General features: G+C 45.8%; 1 protein-coding gene across 6 annotated transcripts in view; it reads right to left on the bottom strand.

Annotated features, from left to right (window-relative positions):
* PLEKHM3 (pleckstrin homology domain containing M3) overlaps window positions 1-18,707 on the bottom strand; it is an 88,763-nt gene extending 70,056 nt beyond the window's left edge. For 2 of the 6 annotated variants that reach the window (XM_032114477.1, XM_032114482.1), the window contains exons 1-3: window positions 18,094-18,178; window positions 8,281-9,140; window positions 441-1,376 (exon numbers count right to left, since the gene is read on the bottom strand). In XM_032114477.1, the coding sequence (XP_031970368.1) occupies window positions 441-1,376; window positions 8,281-8,938 (1,594 nt within the window). In that variant the 5' untranslated portion in view covers window positions 8,939-9,140; window positions 18,094-18,178. Of the gene's footprint in view, window positions 1-440; window positions 1,377-8,280; window positions 9,141-9,896; window positions 10,044-11,539; window positions 11,756-17,522; window positions 17,679-18,093; window positions 18,179-18,570 lie in introns of those variants that run through there. The other 4 variants (XM_032114478.1, XM_032114481.1, XM_032114480.1 and 1 more) reach the window with 4 other exon arrangements.
* Window positions 18,708-19,147: the final 440 nt, after the last annotated feature.

Genomic DNA, 19,147 nt, shown 5'->3' with positions numbered 1-19,147 from the left:
ACTCCCCTGAGTCATGTGTGGTTCCAGAGCAAAATGAGAACCCCACCCCAAAGCAGCATGGGGAGGAGGCAGGACCATCACAGCTCCCATAATACAAGAGAAAAACTCTCCAAAAGAGCTGTTTCTGATTGAGCAGACAATTTCTAAGTGAGTGTAACTAAAGCACCTCTACAGTGTCCTGCATCAAGAAAACAGCTCAGCCACCCTGTAGGGCAGTCCTGGCCCATGTAGTGCTGTATGTGCAGGATCTAAGGTTTCAGCACTGCTCATCAAAACAGATGAACCTCTGAATATCCCACAGGTTTTTCTCCACATTTTACTACAGCCACGGTGAGAGGCAGGGAACAGCTGTGCTGCTAAAACACACACATGCTCTTTCCAGTGATTTTCTTTTCCTGCAGAAGGGGTGTAGATGCAGATGCTGCAGCCTGATTGCTCACCTGCACACTTGAAGCTCTGAACTGTGAGCCCTCTCTCTAGAGACAGTGTGGTCAGGATGCTCAGGAAGCTGGTGGTCACAGACTGGCGCTTGGTCTTTCTAAGATCATTTCCAAAGGGCCGATCTCCAGGTTTGCTCCTAAGTGTAACCTGTGGGTTTTGAGTCAAGCTTCGAGTAGCATTGGCTGCTGCTTTCAGTGCCTCCATCCACTCCTGGGCCCTCTGACGGGTCTCTGCACGCAGGCGCAGCACATCTTGGGGAAAAATGACCTGAAAGCACGAGTCACAGCCATCCTGAGTATCTGTCTGGACCGACAGGCACACATCGACATTGTAGCTCAGCAGGGGATCTTCATCAAGCCTACCAGGTTGGAATGCCATGAGATAGGACCTGTTCAAGACAAAAGTAAACGCCTTCCAGTTATTCTGGACAGTTAACCTGTAAAGAGTCCCTGATTTGAGAATATTTTGGTACTCTTTAGTGTTTTCAGTCAAATTCATGGATAGGAAGAGCTCCATAGGCTTCTCTAATAATCCATTGGTTTGAGAAAGGTCACTGTTATTTTCAGGCTTTGGCACATTCTCCAGTTTCTCCTGCTGTCTTGTAAAAGCAGGCACAGAAGCACGCACCGCTTCCCAAAGTTTCTGTCCCCAATCCATAGTCTCCCACGAGGACTCTGCCTTCAGCTGTAGCTGTGAGCTGTCTGACAGGACAGTGTCCACCACCTTGGTTTCAATGCCACCAGTAACAGTGACCCTTTGAAAACGCATGAGTGGATACACTGTGGGAAGTGTCTGGTTGCCACTGCTGTCCAAGCAATACAGGTACAGTTTGTACTGGGAGAGCTCAGCATAACAGGTTTGCCAGTAGCTGTCATTGTCTCTTCTAACTTCTAAGTATCCCTTCTTCAGAAGATTTGGGAACACTGTCTTGTGTTCTGAAGGAAACAAAATGAGAATATTACGATTAATTACTTCTTTTTAAGTTGTCTCAAATTACTGCATCATTCCAGCTTCTACATCTCTCCTACTCATACACAGCATATCTGAGGGTAGGATCACAGAGCCTTCATCTAATAGGTTACGATTATCAAACACAAGCACTGACTCTACATTTGAGCCACCGAGAACACAGCACTTTTTACCCAGAGGTACCAAAACACTTTACAAAAAGGGAACAAAACAATTTTCCTGAGACATCCAGGACAACAGTGACAGAGCAACAAAACACTGTAAGTCTCCCAGAACCCAGTCCAGAAGTGGATAATACTATCAAGTAATCTATTGCCAGCTAAAATAGATTTTGACAGTGAGAAACACATACAAATTAAAACACCTTACCCTCTCTTTCCTGTTCCTTCCCAGGCTCAACTTCATGTTTTCACACACACCACCTCTGCCTCCCCCATCTTAAGTAGCTCAGAGGAAAAGGGAATAGTGGTATCTGGTCAGCTCCTCTCTGCTGCTCCTTCCTTTTCACACCTTTCCCCTGCAGGGGCTGCAGTCCTTCAGGTTAAACATGCCCCTGGCGCGAGCTCTCCATGGCCATAGTTCCTTCAGGAAATCTCCACACTCCACCATGGGATCCCACATGGGGCTGCAGGGAGATCCTGCTCCACCATGTTCTCCCCAGGGGCTGGAGCACTTTCTCATCCTCTGGCCCTCAGCTGCTCTTGACACAGCTGTCAGTGCTGTGCCCTTTCTGAGATGTGCTCTGCCAAAGAGGCCCCACCTGTGGCTGATGGGCACAGCTGTGTCCTGTGGAGGGGCTGCTGGAACTGGCTGGAACAGCCCTGCTGCCAGCACTCGGGTACAGCACCTGGCACCTGGATGGACCCGGGGAATGCAGAACTGTGCCCAACACAGCAGCTTCTTACCACATTTCAGCACGACCTGGGACCACAACATTTTGTGCAGCTCTGTTTACTCCGGAGTTTTGCTGATTTATGAGAATCAGGTCAGGAGTAGCAGACACAACCAAAACTGAAAAGTAAGAGGCTGCCCAGAGAGATTCAAACACATAAACCCAAGCATCTCAGCATTTCAGGTACTTAGGAGCAGACCCTTTCACAAACCCCAGCTCAAGGCAAAGTCGAGGGGAATTTCTTCATCCACAGAAAACCAACCATACACAAGTTACTCCAGGCACTAAAGTGATGCAAATTTAAAAGGAATTATCTAAAGCATTTCTGAATTTAAAAAAAGGTTTCCATGCAAAATTTGTTCCAATCTGGTTTGCACCACCTCAGCCACCACAGGCAAGTATCATATTTTCATCTTGGGCTAGTTATGTGGCTCTATGCAATTTTTGTTGGTCCCTGCATAAATCCAGAGGCATTCACTGTCACACTGGAGTACCAACTGTAACACTTGGCACCCCAAAACAACCCAGGCCTGAGGAACAAACTCTTACTCCCATCTGAGTTCTACTTCACCTTTCCAGTAAGGGTACCTGTGATGCGTCTTGACTTACAGTGACAGAATTAGCAGACACAAGTAAAGGGCACTGCCTCCGATTGTCCATCTCCCTTGGAGTCTGCTATTCCTGGCACAACAGCAAGGTAGCCACCTGGAAACAGCTCCTCATCCACTCCCCAGCATAATTAGGTCACAACAAAATCAGCATCAATTGACCTTAACACACAGCATTACAGACCACAGCAACACAAGAGCTGTTCTACTCAAGATTTCTGCCCTGGGGCTGACAGCCTTTGAAACAGGGATAGCTGGAGGCATAAAACATTTTCAGCATCTCAGCTTAACCAGTTACACTCATGTTAACAGGCCACGCCCTAACAAGCTTTAGACACCATCTCTGAGTATACTGAGGATGTCTTCAACACAGAGCTAAGAGAACAGAAACATCTAGACTGGATGAAGCTTGGAAACAAAACCAGGTTGGAAACTACCATCCCCATCCGTACTGGGCTTCCCAGCTAATACAGCCAAGATTGCTGACCAAACTGCTCTCACCACTGCTGGCTAAGGGGTGAGTCTGTCTGTCCTCCTGGAGCACAAGCAGAGTCAGGGACTCTTGACAATTTGAGGAACTTAGTTACTGTCCAGGGGCTTCTGATACCAACTGGTGCAACCCTGGACTGTAACCTTCATTCTAAGAAGACGCTCCTGCCCTTGGCTGGAAGTACTCCTGTAGCTAATTCTGTTTCCTTTATGGGCAGGAGAAAGAATCAGAATAGCAGCAGTGTAAAGGCTTTTGCCAGTTCTTCAGCAAAGACCAACTTTGAAGGATTTAAAAGGATTAAGTAGACAAGCTCCAGTTAAACTTAATGAACATACATGAAAAGTAATTGTTTGATATACTTAATGTCAGTATGGAAATCTCATGGGGGTTAAAAATGGGGGAAGGATGCTACCTTGCAGCCACACTAACGAAAAGGAGGCACTTAGGTTTCACTTTGACAGCTCAGCCTCAGCTTCCCCATTCACCCAAATACTCAGAATGGAGCCTGGTTTTAACACCATTCTCAAAGCACTCCGTCTACAAAGATTTCCTGCAGATATGGTTAAAACCATAACAAAAATTTTTTAAATCGCTACTTTGGCACTAGGTCTAAAAAAGTCAGTATAACTACACCTTGCATATCAATAAACTACTTGAGAGTATTTCAGCTAAATACGAAAACTGGAAGACTAATCTATAACCCAAAATGGTAGAGAAAAAGCACACTTTGATAGCCCAAATGGATAGATATGCACACACATGGACACACTAAAAGAGAACCAATTTTGTTCACCGTACATCTCTGGCCCTGACATTCATTAGTATTTCTGTGCTAACTCAAAAGCCATTAATTTCTCTGAAACCCACACTAATCCCTTTGTAGTGCAGATAATGGACAGCCATTCTAGAGTCGTCTTCCCTTTCTATTAGTCCAATCAGGGAGGCAGCGCTTCTGCAGCTCCAACTGCAATCTCTCTCGCTTCCATCAAGTACAGATGACAGTTCAAGCTTCTCCATAATAAGACAACTCATAACCTTCCCCCAGTCACCCCTCCTTCATCTGCACACAGATTTGCTTGTCCTTTGTTGAGTTAGAGAAAGGCTATCTCTCTCCCTGTCTTTCACAGAGGCACTCCCCTCTCCCTCCTTCACCCCACTCCTTCCCTTCAAGCCCTGTGAAATTGGCTCCAGTGGCTCTCGCTCTAACTGGGACAGAACCAGCAGCCACCTTGATTAACATTCAAATGCCTCGTATTGTTTAGGTCAGGGCAATAGATGCTGGCAGAGACAGGCTGAATCCATATGCTACACATACACACACACCTTACGGCTCTGCTCCTTCATCTCCTCCATGAGCAGTGTGCCAGATAATATCTTCTTACTCAGAGAGCAAATGGCACCATCTCTCTATCCACCTTCCAAACCGAAACTGCATCTCTTTTCCTCCTTATGGACACAGGCAGAGTAAATTGAAGAAGAGCAAAAAAAGTAAATAATCACAGTAAATGGCCCACATCTGAGCCACCTGGAGTTATAATTTCAAGGAAAGAGGTGGAAGAAGACAGAGGAAAACAAAGAGAGACTCAGCAGCTGGGGACAGAATAATTATCTTCCTCAGCACCTCTCCTCTCCCTTGGGAACTTCCCGCTTGTCCCAGGTAGGAACCCAGCACACAGCACTGAAAGCAGGACAGCCTAGCACCCACCTACCACTCGCCACACTTGGGGGCAGCTGGTGCAACCAGCATCCCTGGAGAGAGAGGCCAAATGTTATATCCGCATGTCCAAAAGATACACGCTCAACTGACTGTAATTGCATCTCAGTTGGCATGGCAGGAAAACTTGACTCTTTTTCCACCAAGCGTTTCTGACAACAGTCATTCCAAGTAACTTGGAAAAGAGCAGAAGCAGAGATGCCTAGTTTGGGAGGAGTTTGCATCTTGAGGGGCACTCCTCTCTGAATTCTCTAATGCTTAGTAAGTGATGAGTGTAAGTTACAGAGTTTTTGTCAATAGTTTTCCTCTCTCATTTTTACAAAACTGAGCATTTTTACAAAACATGTTTGGGACCTAAAATGCTCTCAAATTGGGTTGGGCTAGTCACCTTGGCAGGATTTGCTTGATCAGGACAAACTGTGCCTCAGATCCACAATGTCCACTATCTTCCTACTTAAAAATACAGTCTTTTTCTTCCCACCTGTTTTCCCACCTGGCTCTGCAGATACATATCTTTCGGTTTGTCACTGTGCACGTGCTCAACACAGTGACAGCTCTAGTGCTCCCCAAGCTCACAGGCACAGCAGGCAAACCAAACAGCTACCTGGAAAAAGTACTATAGCACCCACACTGCCAGGAGTGGTGGTGTTTGAAAGATAACATCCACACGACTATCAAACCATGCCGTGTTTAAAACACTGTGTTTCAAAAATCCAAGCCAGCCTTCACCATATATTACAGAAGAAGTATTCTCTCTTTTTTTGCCAGGCCACATGCCCAGAAATACAAGAGCCTGCCTTGAGTTTGCTTACAACTTCTGTCTTTGCTAGCTCTGTTTCCCACTTGTGTCTCATAGCACAAACAGGGTTTATTTCTAGCACATGAGCCATTTTACCAGCAGGCCTAAGAAGATACTGCCCCAAAAGGCACAGCTTCTTTTTAGCTCCTTTTCTTTCTCAGCACATGGAAAGGATCCAGTGTCATTTTACTTGTATTAGTGGTGGAATTGGCAGTGCTGGGTTAACAGTTGGAGCAGATAATCTTAAAGGTCTATTCAAATCTAAATGATTCTATGATTCTATAAAAAAGCAAGCAGGAGGAACAGATAAGCTCATAGTATTGAGGATACTATGAAGGTAAGGAAAAAAAAAGTGAAGAGTTCATCTATGCAGTAACTGAGACAGCTTCGGAGGACTGGGAGACCTCTGCAGGCTCCAGAGGGAAGTCCTTTGCCGCACTGACGACCAACAGGAGTTGCTGAAGGACCTCTCAGTATCTCATTGCATTCATTTAATTTGGATTAAAACCCTGAAAAGGGATGTCTCCTAAGGCTGCAGCCATTATGACCCCTTCAACCACTGCAGCAGGTTTTATCCAACCTCAAAATACATTCTTCCATCTTTTCTGAAGAATAATTAGTAGTCACAGATACACACATCTGCAAAACCTAGTACTTTCCTGCTTTTTGCGCTTCTCTTTTCAGCTCAGCTCACAGTAGCAGCAAACTCTTTGTGAGGCTCTCTTGTAAACACAGAGGGAAGAAATAGCATGGCTACCTTGTAAAACCTGCAGAGCAGCTGAGCAGAACAGGTAAAGGAAACAGGTAAAAAAAGTGTATTTTCAGAGTACAGAAGCTCTCCTTCCTCAAAGAAGGTACCCCTGCCTTCAAACATTCCATACAGAAAGGCTCTTGGAGGGCACACAGCAAGCACTGACAACCTCGAGAAGTGGGTCCATGGGAATTTCATATCACAGAATCACAGCTTAAGCTTAAAACACTATTAGGGACATGTAAGGACGTTCAATGGCTACATTTTAATGGAGTTTCTGTGGGCACATGAAGTTGTTACACATCAAGTCCAACCCAGGAGATGTTCAGGATACAGCTGACAAAAACTAAGAGCTCTGTCTCCAGACCTGTGGATGCACTTCTATTCTGCGTCCTTTCCATAGAAAGGATATAGAACAGAGACCCCACTCTACAAGAAGCAATATATCTCCCTAAACAAACATAACAGCAGGTATACTTGCTTTTGTCAACCAAGAACACCCTTCTCTGGGATATAGCAACTATGTCACAATGTAACACAATAACCTACATGTTTGTACCTATATATACACTTATACATACTTACATGTTATATGTATTTATACATGCACACATCTCCCCAAACACACTTAGGCACCTGCTTTTCATGTTTCAATATAGCTGACTTACCTGGAAAAGCCAACACAAAAAGTTTGTTTTAAGCCTTAGCAGGCCACCTACTCGTAACTGGAGTCAATCCACCATATGCATACATGCACGCTTTCACAATCCCTTGATTTTCAGTTAAGCCCTGCCTTTATTTAGATTATAAAAACCTTTGTGGCACTAGCTGCTTTTCTTCTTCGTAAGTGCCCAGTCCACTTCTGGCATCTACAAAATAAATCACAGAGATGGAGACACTGGGTCAGTGTTTCCAAAGCCCTGAGCACAACTTCTTCCAGTGCAGTGCTTAGGAAAGGAAAAGTAAGAAGTATCACTTGCTGAAACACCGCTTCATATGGCTCACTGGAGACGCCTGCCCCAGTCTGATAACAACACTTTCTGTACCCCTCACAAAGCTGGCAGGGATGCCTCAATATTGACAAATTGAGTGCTTTAGTTTCTGTTGTTTATGGACTGAACAGTCAGCATCACTTAAAGAGAGCAGAGATGTCAGGCCTTACAGTAAAGCTCTGTACACCCTCCTTTTAATGGCCGCTCTTTCACTTTATGAAAACTGCTTTTGTTTAGATTTGCCATTCTTCCAATAACTTCAGCATTCAAAGCTTTTTTTAAGTTTGGGAATATCAATCAAGGAAATAATCAGAAATACACAGCAAATGAATTTTTTTTTCTTGAGTCAAACTGAACAAGATAGAAGCAAAAAGTAAAACAAGCTCAGTTTTTTAAACCATAACAGAAATCAAGTTTAAAAAATGATCCTTAGGCAGGCAAACACACAGAGCCACATCAAAGACAACACAGCCATACTGATTTTTCTCCTTTTAAGAGTTACCTCACAGTTGGGTTTTGGGTGGTATTTTTGTGGGTTTTAACATCCAGCTCCTCTTTCAAGACAAATATTAAAACCAAACAGGAAACTCCTCACATAAACAGAAACAAAGCACCAGCACAAACCTGTGTTTCCTTGGATGTCCTCTCCCTTGGTTAATGCCAGGTAGGAGAGCAGAGCACAGTTATTGTCCTGACCAGGTGCAGGTGGCTGCTGCAGGGAGGTGCCTGTGAAGACCACTCCCCAGTTTACATGGCTGATATCAGAGCGTGACCTGTTGTGTCCTGGTTTGAACATGGAGGCTTCCTCATTCTGCACCAGGATGTCATTCACTGAGCGAGGCCTATCTCTCCGCCGCTGGCAGATCTTGAAGATATTAAAAGCCGTGGTCTCCCCTTCCCCTGCCCAAGCAAGGTTATCAGCAGCTGTTCTCCTCTGTGCTGTGAGTTGGTCTTTACCAGGGAATGCTGTCTGAGCTTTGGTTTCCAAGAGGCCATTTTTGCAGTGATCCCAGATAAGGCTACTTTTGGCTAAGGAGGCGACGTTCCTCAGGTTCCTGCTCTCTGTTATCTGATCAAATACCTCGTGCCCAACCAGTTCAGGGACCTCCTGTACACCATACACCTCAGAGGGCTGCACAATCTTTTCAAGCTTAGTATCAAAACTATTGAAAAAGTCTTCAGTCACTTCCAAGGCAGGGCTAATGTCATCCACTTCAAGAGCCTCCATATCCTTTGCTGCTGTGGGCTCAAGGCGTTGCGAAGTGTTAAGAAGATACCACATCAATATTGAGAGAAAGACCTGCTTCACATCAGTCCTTGGCACACCATGAACTTAGATGTGGTGGGCAAATACAGTCACCAACCCCAAACCATAGTGGTAGGAAGTAACCAACTCAATTTGTCTTCAGAGGGAAGACCTAACACCCACTGAACAAGTGGGCTATGTTCCCTGTAAAAAACAAGCTCATAGTGATGAAGAGTACCTGTAAAGAAACACAAAACATCACATCAGTTAAGAGTCTTCCCAGGTAAATATGTTTAATCCAATGACTCCTTTCACAGTCATAGCCCCTTCATTCAATTTTGTCCTTCAACTGGCACCAATATTATCTTGTATGCAGAAACCCTTTGTGGTTTCTGTTGCACACTCTGTATGAACTCTGTGTATAATCACTTTTTGAACTGAAAGCTGCAGAGAGCAGGATGGGGCACCAGATGACAGGAAACCAAAGTGATTTATCAACCAAGTTTTAGAAAGCTGCACTGAGAGGTAGCCACCTAAGGAATGCTTCATACAGTTTCCCTTAGGGCTCTAAGAAAAAGTTGATAAACTACAGGGTCGCAAAATAGGCCAACCAGCCTCAAATAGTTTGTCTTTTTGTCCTAGATTGCTTGAACTCCCAATTTTATGGAGACCAGCATGAGTTTTACAGCGGCTTCTTTGCCTACTCGTCTGCATGAACAGAACTGTGACATTTATCAATTAAACCAGTGCTACAAGGCTGCTGCACAGAACTGCATATAGTTTCTTTCCAGAATATCACTGTGAACCTAAGTGAAGCCATGTAGCAACCTAAGCCCCAGAGAAACAGTGCATCCTACCAGCAAAACAAAATACACTATATCCTGCACCGTCTCAAATCCGCAGATCTTTACTTCCAAACTCTTGATTAACTAGTCAAAACATAAGACAAGCAAAGAGATTTAAGGCTAGAACTACTGAGAGCTGTATTCATCACCTGAGCTTACACCTGTAAGGAGGAAAGGAGGAGAGTTTCTATTCCCTGTGGTGCAGTAAGGGGGTGTCCCATTGCTGACTTCTGTCACACCAAGTTTGCTGCCATACAGCTTCTCACTCTTGAAGCTCCATCCACAGTGCTGCCATGCTGAAAGGAAATGCATGGTAGGTATGTTTAAATTGGGGTAACCTGTCAAATGAACCCTGCAAGTTCTTGGGACCTGGAGACTGGGCATTTGTACTGGCAGGAGAACAGCCCTCACGTCTCCTAAAACAAATCACAGTACCCAGAGCCTGTACATGCAGAACAGCTTAAAGTCAGAGTTTTGAACACATCAGCTCAAGTCCCAGAAGCAGCAAAGCTGCATTAGCTCAGAACTCTGCCTAGATTAATACACCCTAAACAAAACTAATTAGCCTAGGCTGGGCTGATAATTAGCAGCTCATTAGCTTGTAAGTGCTGCCGAAGTGCTACCAGGACCCATGAAGATTTACACTTAGCAGGAAAAAACATCTATTAAACAGCATCAAAACCAGATAATACTGCTATTTAAGGTGGCTTTTTTTTAATCCAGAACAGTCTATTAGCCTAAGTTCCATTAGGAAAGCTGCTTAAATAGGCACCCTTTACTATAGCAAGCCAAAGGGAGAGAGGAAGGTGGCCAGCAGCACTCCAAGAAGGGGGCACAGAATTCTGTAGCACAAACCAATCCCCTCCACAATCCCCCAGTGGCGTCCTCTCACCCCTGCTTCCATCGTAGCCAGCCATGACACAGTTGTGCTCAAAGGCAGCAGTTCACCCTCCCTCCTAACAGATCTGCAGTTCAGACTATGATCTCCACAAAGACACTCCAACTAAGTAACTTTCGAAAGCAATAACTAATCACATACACAACTCTGGAACATCGAGCCTTTACACTGAGATCTTTCTCCCCCTATCTCTTTGCAAGGATTCACTTTGCTAGTCTCATAGTGAACCAGGGTAGGATCAGCTTCAACAAGTGAACATAGAGTAAGACACTGAAGGTAGAGACAAAACCACAACCAGAGGGCTGAACAAAACAGACCTGGAGTTATTTCAAATCAGAACAGTATGGGAGCAGACTCTTTGCAAAGCTGTGCAACTGTGCCAGTTGACAGTAGTGGGAAATTAAGTCATCCTGGGCACATCTGCATTGTCAGCTTATGCAGCATGGAACTTACTCCTGAAGCTCATTCCTGCCAGCAGCCCCAAAACAGTGTTCTGCTCCCTGGTACCACAGAGCTTGGGAGCTCAATGAACAGCCTAAGGGACATAATTTGGTGCAACCTGTCCACTTACTTTACGTCCTTCTGTGGCATATTTTTAAAGCAAGAATGGTATTTTGAAGTTGCAAACTGCAACAGGCATTCACTTGAACAAAACTAGCACTAACATAACCATAGGCCTGCAGTGAAGGCTACAGCCTGGTCCATTTGAAGATGCTGCCTCATAGGGATGGGCAGAGAATGCAGCCTTACACTCCCTCACACAACTGGAGTGGCAATCACTCCAGAAGAGAGTGACACGCCACTGCAGCATTCTAGTGACAGCAGACACAATGTTGCTCTGTTCTTTAAGTCACTAGAAAAGGTGGAAAGCAAGGGATAAAAATTGACACTTACATTTAACAAGTTCATTTTTAAATGCCGGAGGCTTCAAGTGGCTGAATGTTTCTCTGGATCCTGTGAGACTGGAGCTATCCAGTGCCACGCAGCCGAGTGTGGTGATGCCAAACTACAAACTGACCTCATATCCAGTAGGATGCTGAATCACACGGTCATGACAAGATGACAGCCCCCCCCGTATCACATGGTTCACAAACTGCAGCATTCATACCTTCCAAACTAGTCTGTTTGCCCTGCTCAATAAAGACATGAAAGGTGACGTCAGTGGTGGCAGGCTCATCCTTTCCTACACCAACAGAGTTGTGCCAGTACTTCCCACTAGCACTGGGATCCTGCAATCACGTATCCTCCATAAACACAATTAGGCACTTTCTGACAGTGGCACTCAACAAAAATTTAATTCAAATGTCTGCATGGATTTGGTGCCAAGTGAAGGCAAACTCTGACATGGCAGCAAAAAGTTTCATCAGAATCTCCTCCAGGAGGGAAAGCAGTGAAAATCACTTCCTTCATGTGAAGGGTAAAAAAGGCAAACAATGGCATAAATTAAACTCCTTTTAAGTTACTATAAAATGTATTGCCTTATGTATTGTTTCTTGAGACACCTTAAATTTTCCAAAGACATTCAGTCTAAGGCAGTGAATATGAGAGGAAGAAAGAAGCATCAGCCCAAACTATTAAAGACTGATGTAGCTATGGGCAACTATAAACACGGATCTCTGCTCATCCAGGCCCCTGGGAACCAGTCTTACTGAAAAAAGGATAAAGGAACATGCTGCATTGTACTCAGCAAAAACTGCTGGATACAGGAATTGCAGCAGCTGAAAAACAGTTTTCTGTATATCTGCCCAGCATGAACAAGCAGCAGTCAGATAATTAATGTGCATTTGGAACATGAGTAGTCTTTACTATTACAAGTTTATAGTGGCCCCATTACTCACATGGCTGAGGTAAACAGCAAGGATTACTAGTCATAGCACATAAGACACTGAAGTTCAGTTTAGTAAAGATTACCTCCCTTGGAGAAGCCACATGGACTTAACTTAGGTGACAGCACAGTCTGACAGCAGAGAAAAATCATGTATGACAAATGCCAAGGAACATACACTGGAAGAGATCATTTAACTTCCTGATACATTTTCTGGATCCTCATGGGTCATGGAAAATATCCAAGCATTGCATGGCAAAATTTAAACAGCATAGAAAATGCAAGGGCAGAAAGTAAATCTCGCAGGTGGTATGCACCACCACAACAGGCACCCACAATCAATGATGTTCATGAGAAAATGCGTAAGTTATAGGAGCTCTCAGTCAGTAAAAGGTAGCAAAAGACAGGTAATATAAAAAGTCCCTCAAGTCTCATTGATTCTTAATGACTCTTGGGCTCAAATTCCTGGCAAAGATTCGGGTTTCTGAGAATTTTATCTCAAGGGCACAGGAGGAGTTCTACAAGCTACCTGTATGCAAATGGAGAGCAGGGGTCCCTCAGACACTGAGGAGCTTGCCCTATCCCCTTCTCAATGCACTGGAACCTGCTGCAGGAACCAGCTCTGCATAATCTCACACCACACTACAACTGTGGGCTGAAACTCCAAGGCCAAGAAGGAAAACAGAAAGAGATTCTTTCAGTTGGGTAATAATTGGGTAGCAGAGCAAATTCAAGGAGCCTCAGGGACTTTCATTTGTCTTATGCTGCAGGCCTGGACCACTACAGTCCAGTTTACGGGCTGCAACAAACCTGAACAACAGGTCATTTGAAGAAGAGGTGGATCCACTCTCTGTTTGAATACAATCCACTGGGGCTGGAGCAGCTAAGCACCAACTGAGCTTTTCTACCTGTCAGTCTGAGCAACCTCAGACTGCGACCTGAATGTCTTCCAGTGGTACCTCACACAATCACAACCTACAGGTTTTGCTGCTACAAGGATTTCTGATCTGCTTTGTGGGTCACATCAGATAAGTATTGCCCTGAATCTAAACAGGACACACTTAGTGACAATCCTTGAAAACCAGGCTCTGCTGTGCAGAATCCCTGAAAAAAGCTATGAAGCTGATGACTTACGTGCTCCCTAATAGTTAAGAAGTTGAGCTGTATTTGTCAGGTGGGCACACCTGAGTGGGCAGAAGAGAGAAAAAGGATGCACAGATGGCTGTCACACACACAGCCTTTACCACTGCCTGTGCAGTTCTGCACATCACTGGCACGGAGTGCTTGCACAAGGAGCTGAGGAGCTGACAGTGACAGGTATTGTGGAGTGCCCGCTTTCCAGCACCACCCTGCTGCAACTAGACAACAGCTGATGCCTTCTTTATTTGCAGTATAGCAAGGCTGACCCAGCAAACACTCTCCATCTTGTTCTGCCCAGAAGCTCTTTCAAAGCATGATGGCACCTTGGTCTCTCCCAGGCAGAGCCCCCTCTCCCTCAGCTGTACAGAAGCACAGTATCATAGCTGCTGTGGATGAAGCCTCAGAATACAGCATCCCCAGTCAGAACTGTTGCACTGCGTGCCATCCACATGTAATCAAAGAGCAGTCCTGGTTCAAAACACTTCCACTCCAAGTGGTTATGAACCCCAGGCAATGCAATAGCCAGTTCTCTGAGCAGCAGCTGAAGGCTGCACTCCTGCTTGCCTGTCACACTCATCTTGGAGAGGCAACCGATAAGGAGGAATTTCACAAGGGACAACCGTACAGAGTGAGCATCAGCTGGGACTCTGTCCCTGTGCAAGCTATCACATTCTCCTGGATCCTGGCTGTATTTGTTCCCATGGCACAAGGAAAGCCTTTTCCCAAGTGATTCCAAAACCCCAGATGACCTACTGCTGTTTACATCAAGTGAGACAGAGCACACAAGCTTGCTAGATTCACCATTTCAATGGCTGGAGGAAATTTACAGTGCCTCGAAAAGAAGAGAAAACTACAGGAAACTCCTCATATACAGGGGATCACAGTTTCAAAAGGTTGCCATATGATAGTCAATGGTTGGTTCAACATCACCTGGTCAATTGTCCTTAGATCACATTTTTAAAGCCCCTCTCCAAAGGCCTCTTTCCCCAACAGACAAACTGAGAAAGTCATAGATAAAATTTTTCAGACTATCCCAACTTTAAAGTGTCTCACAAAAATACCTTCTGACTGATATTCCTGCACAAACCCACTGGCAATATTCAGGAAAAACTCACAAAAACTGGAGAAAGAGACTTCCTGGTCAGGAATGCTTGGCTACAGGTGAAGGGTGGGTAGCTGAATGTAAGCATAACTATCTCCATGTTGCAAACCCCCGTTTGCCTAAGGATGACATTAACTGCCAACACTTATCAATGAAGAAGAGCTCTCACATCCTGTCTGCTAGACCCAGGGAGAGGCAAACAGCAGGAACAGCTACAATTAACTTGGAGCCTAATTACAGTCAAGCTGGAAGATAGTGGTGATGTCTTCTACTCTACAAGAAAACAAAACGAAAAAGAAACCGAACTTCCTTCAGTTCATCAACTGCAAGAAGATGAACTGAAGAAAGAAGTGAAAACAGGCAGGAAGAAGAAAGCCATGTTCTCTGAGGAGAAGCAAACCCTTAGCAAGGACACACGAGTCTGGCTCTGTGAAGCACAGATTTTCCCTGGCTGCTGATCTCACCCAGTGCCTCTAACAAGGAAGCTCCCCGGGCATCCTCCCCGTGTGGAGAACTAACATATCACAGCTCCAGAGCAGCTCATCCAGTGATGAGCCACAGCAACGCACAATAAACAGTGCTTACAGGATACATTGTCTTTAATTTTAACTGCCATTCGGAAACAGTGATTAAAACACAAAAAACACTAAGCTGCAAAGAGCACAAGAGCCTGCACCAGAACAAAGCAGGGCCGGAGGCTGAGGAGCACCCAGGAGTGGCGGAAGACAGACAACCAGAAGGATTTCTTTTCCAGAAACCGACTGCTGGACAGCTCTCCCAAGATTTTTATCACTGACTCATTTGCCTTGCAGCCATCTGACACACATCCCGCCTGGCTGTGGAGCACCACCAAGTAATGAAGGGCTGTATCACTTCCTGGGGATGAGTAACCATTTAAAATCTCAGCAGCTGGACTGGGATGAAGGATGAAGGACCTTTAGCATGGAAAGGAAGAAAAAGCCAAGCAGACCGACCACAGGGGAGTAGCTGGTGGTGACACACAGCACAGGCTGCAGCCAGCCAAACCCATCAGCACGTGGGCACTTTCTTAAATCACATCAGACTGAAATCCAGACCACCCCGCTCTACATGCTGCCTGGTGGCTGCCCAACCTCACAAAATCCACAGGGACAAAAAGAACAAAGCAGTGTAGTGATTTGGCCTGAGACACGGATCTGTGGTCTTAAACACACATGAACCCTCAAATAACAACCCAAGGGAGGGAATGATTTCTGTGCTTATACTCCAGTTTTGTCCAAAGTTGTATAACTTGGATTTTACATGCTGTCCTTGTCTATTCGAACACTGCCTGTTCTGCCAAGGCACACAGAAACCACAGAACACCTCCTGAATTCAGCACAGAGTACAGAAATTGTCAGGGAACAGGGTATCCAAGAGGAGCAATACAAACTCTTCCAGTACAAGACAAAACATGATTAAACTAGACAAGCAGGAAACAACAAACGACATGACTCAGTCTAATACTTCTAATTGTATCTGCCTCTATGGAGCAGTTTGGCTCCTGCTAGGATGTGGAGCAACTTTGTACATGTCAGGTGAAATAAAACTTTTCTTTAAAAAAACCCAAAACATTTCCATTTAATGCTAACTGAAATTTTATAAGTACCTCCTCACTCCACATTTCCTAGGACTAGGTTGAAGAGGAAAGACAGTCAGTCCTTAAATACTTTTTCTTTTTTTAAAGTTCAGAAAGTAAGACTTTTCAGTTTGCCGTTGTTGAGCTGTGAACAGAAGTAAAAAGCACAGCTGGAAATAACAGCTTGCATTGCCCCAGAGGCCCAAAAGAAGGTAAGAAACACAGCATCTCCCACAAGAACACAAGAGACCATTTCTTCCCTGAGATCCTGGCACAGCAGTACACTTGACATCCAAATCTGTACTGCACACAGCTTTCTAAGTAACCCTGATCTGCAACTGGAGCTAATTCCTCTCTCCAGCTGCAGTACCCTAAGAATCAGCTGGGACAGTACAAGCCATTCTACAGTGAGACCTGGATTTCCCATAACTGTTAGTGGCTGCATGCTGACATTGATGGAAATACAGTGCTTAATAACAACCTCATTTCAGACCTCGAACTAAGCTCTTCTCTTGTTTTTCAAACAGCCAGGACCACAGTGGTTTGTCACATAAACTGGCAGAAGGAAAAGAAGCAATGATCCAAATCATTCTGAAGTTCGGTCCAAGTGCTCAGGTCCTGGCAGCCCTGCCACAACAGCTGACCCTGAGGGATGGCTGTAACGACAGGTACCACTACAGAGTTGTGTGACTACTCAGCACAAGTGCTTGCTCTGTTCTAAACTGAACTACGTCTTCATTACAGAAAATCATAGCAGAAGCCCTGTAGAAACGTCAAGGCTTCTGATGATACTGAAATGCTAACACATAACCTGACTTCAGTCTGATAAGGTCCTGACAGAATGATGTATCTAGCTACTATAGACTGATAAGAACTTTCATTCCACTATACAGTGCTCTGTTTCACATTTTAGATTTCTGATTTAAGTCCCAAATTTAATTCTTTAATTTTGGATAAATAAGATGTAAAAGTGGCAAGATGAAAACTACTGTTGCTTAAAGTGTATGGGCATTGGACCCACTAAGATTCAGAGGCTTACTCTTACACATTGCAACTTTTTGAAGTCACTTAGCACGGTATGCAATGCTGAAAATGAGATCTGCCTATAAAACTTTGTGGGATGACGGCTATTTGTGCATATTTGCAGAACAGATCAGGAGAAAGTCATGATGCCCTACACAAATGTACAGTCGAGTTTCTTCCCTTATCTTACCTCACACTGCCAGTGACCCTAGCACTTCTGCTGATGCTCCAGCTAGCATACATTCATTCCCACATAACAGAGACTCTTGTCAGGCCTGTTTGATTCCAGAAGGTATAATTCCACTGTCTGTGTCTTGGTGCCTGCTTCTTAAAAGAAGCAATTTTACTGTAAGGTAAGAAGACCACGGCATTATGTCATACTCCGGGCTATTAAAATAGAGAGGGATGTCAGCACCCTGTGCCTACACATACTGGAGTTTGACTCGGGGAGCACCCAAATTCCTGCTGAGACCGTGAGCCGGGTGAGGAAAACAAAAGCACGGAGCCTTTTTATGCAGAGGTGAACGTGTCCTTCAGACGGGCACATGACTACAGGCGTGTTTGTGCTATAAATGCAAACGCGGCCGCGCCCAGGCCCTTGCACACAGCCCCGTACGCTCGGGCGGGCAGGCAGCGCGGCGAAGGCTGCCGGAAGCCCGGCCCGGCCGCCCGGCCCGGCCGCCCGGCCCGGACGGGCTGGGGAGCCTCGCAGCCCCCTCCGGCCCCGCCCCGCCCGCGGACCGAAGGGAGGATTTATTTACCTGCCGCCCGGGCCGCGCTGTGCCCGTGCTCCGGGAGGGGCCCGCGCTGGCCCGGCCCGGCGCCGAGCGCGCCCCTCCTGCCGCCGCGTCCTGCCGCAAAGCCGTCCCGGCCGCCGCGGGAAACGGCTCCGCCGCACCAAGGTTCCTGCCGCCGCCAGCGCCGCGCCCGCGGAGCGCCGCGCCCGCGGAGCCCCGGCCGAGCCGCCTCGGCCCGCCGGCCTCGCACCAGCCCTCGGAACCGCAGCAGTGCGGCTCGGCGGCCGCCGCCCGTCCCGGCAACCCACCAGTCTCACTTCCCATAAAAACACAGCAGTAGAAAAACCACAGCTTTTCCTGTATAAACATCAAGGGTAAAGTTGCACCTTTCCAAGTTTAAAGCAGCCGAGATTCTCAGGGGGCTGGCACTTGACTACAGGAGAGATGGGAAATGCAAAATCCTAACCGGATTTTAACAGTCCCAAGTGCAAGCTCACTTACCTAGGCGTGAAGGCTGCAGGAGCAGCGTGGTGCATGAATTCATATCGCCACAGGGCAGCAAAAGGATCTCTAGCAGAACCTGTAACCCAAGGAAAACAAAAGAGTTACAAGACAATTACAAATGGCTTATTTCAGGTAGCATGGCAACCCACCCGGCAATACTGGTCCTGTAAAAATAACCTCACGGCAAGAAATAGCCACGTCCGGATTAGGGATGCACCTGAATTCTGACGTGCCCTGTTCGCAGACCACCTCTGAGTAGCACCACGCACATGTCAAAACTCACGGGCATGGTGGTGTCTCGCTGGCTGCGCCCCAGGGGAGTCGGTGGTGCTGTGCTGAGCAGCAGAGATCAGGTTAGTGCTGAAGTGGAACTACATGAAGATGTGGTGCTGAATTGATTCCATAAAGAGGATTCACAATCCACAGCAAAAGGCAAGTGTTTGGACAGCTTCCACCAGTAGTTTTTCATCTCCTTACACATCGATCATTTAGTGTATACTGCAAAATGTAACCGGCACAATTAAGGAAGTTGTATTTATATAGATTATCTCACTTCACTGACAGCAGGGATAAA

Source organism: Corvus moneduloides, chromosome 7, assembly GCF_009650955.1.
Source record: "Corvus moneduloides isolate bCorMon1 chromosome 7, bCorMon1.pri, whole genome shotgun sequence".
In the NCBI taxonomy this organism is placed as follows: domain Eukaryota; kingdom Metazoa; phylum Chordata; class Aves; order Passeriformes; family Corvidae; genus Corvus; species Corvus moneduloides.
This window is presented reverse-complemented; position numbering and strand designations above follow the sequence as displayed.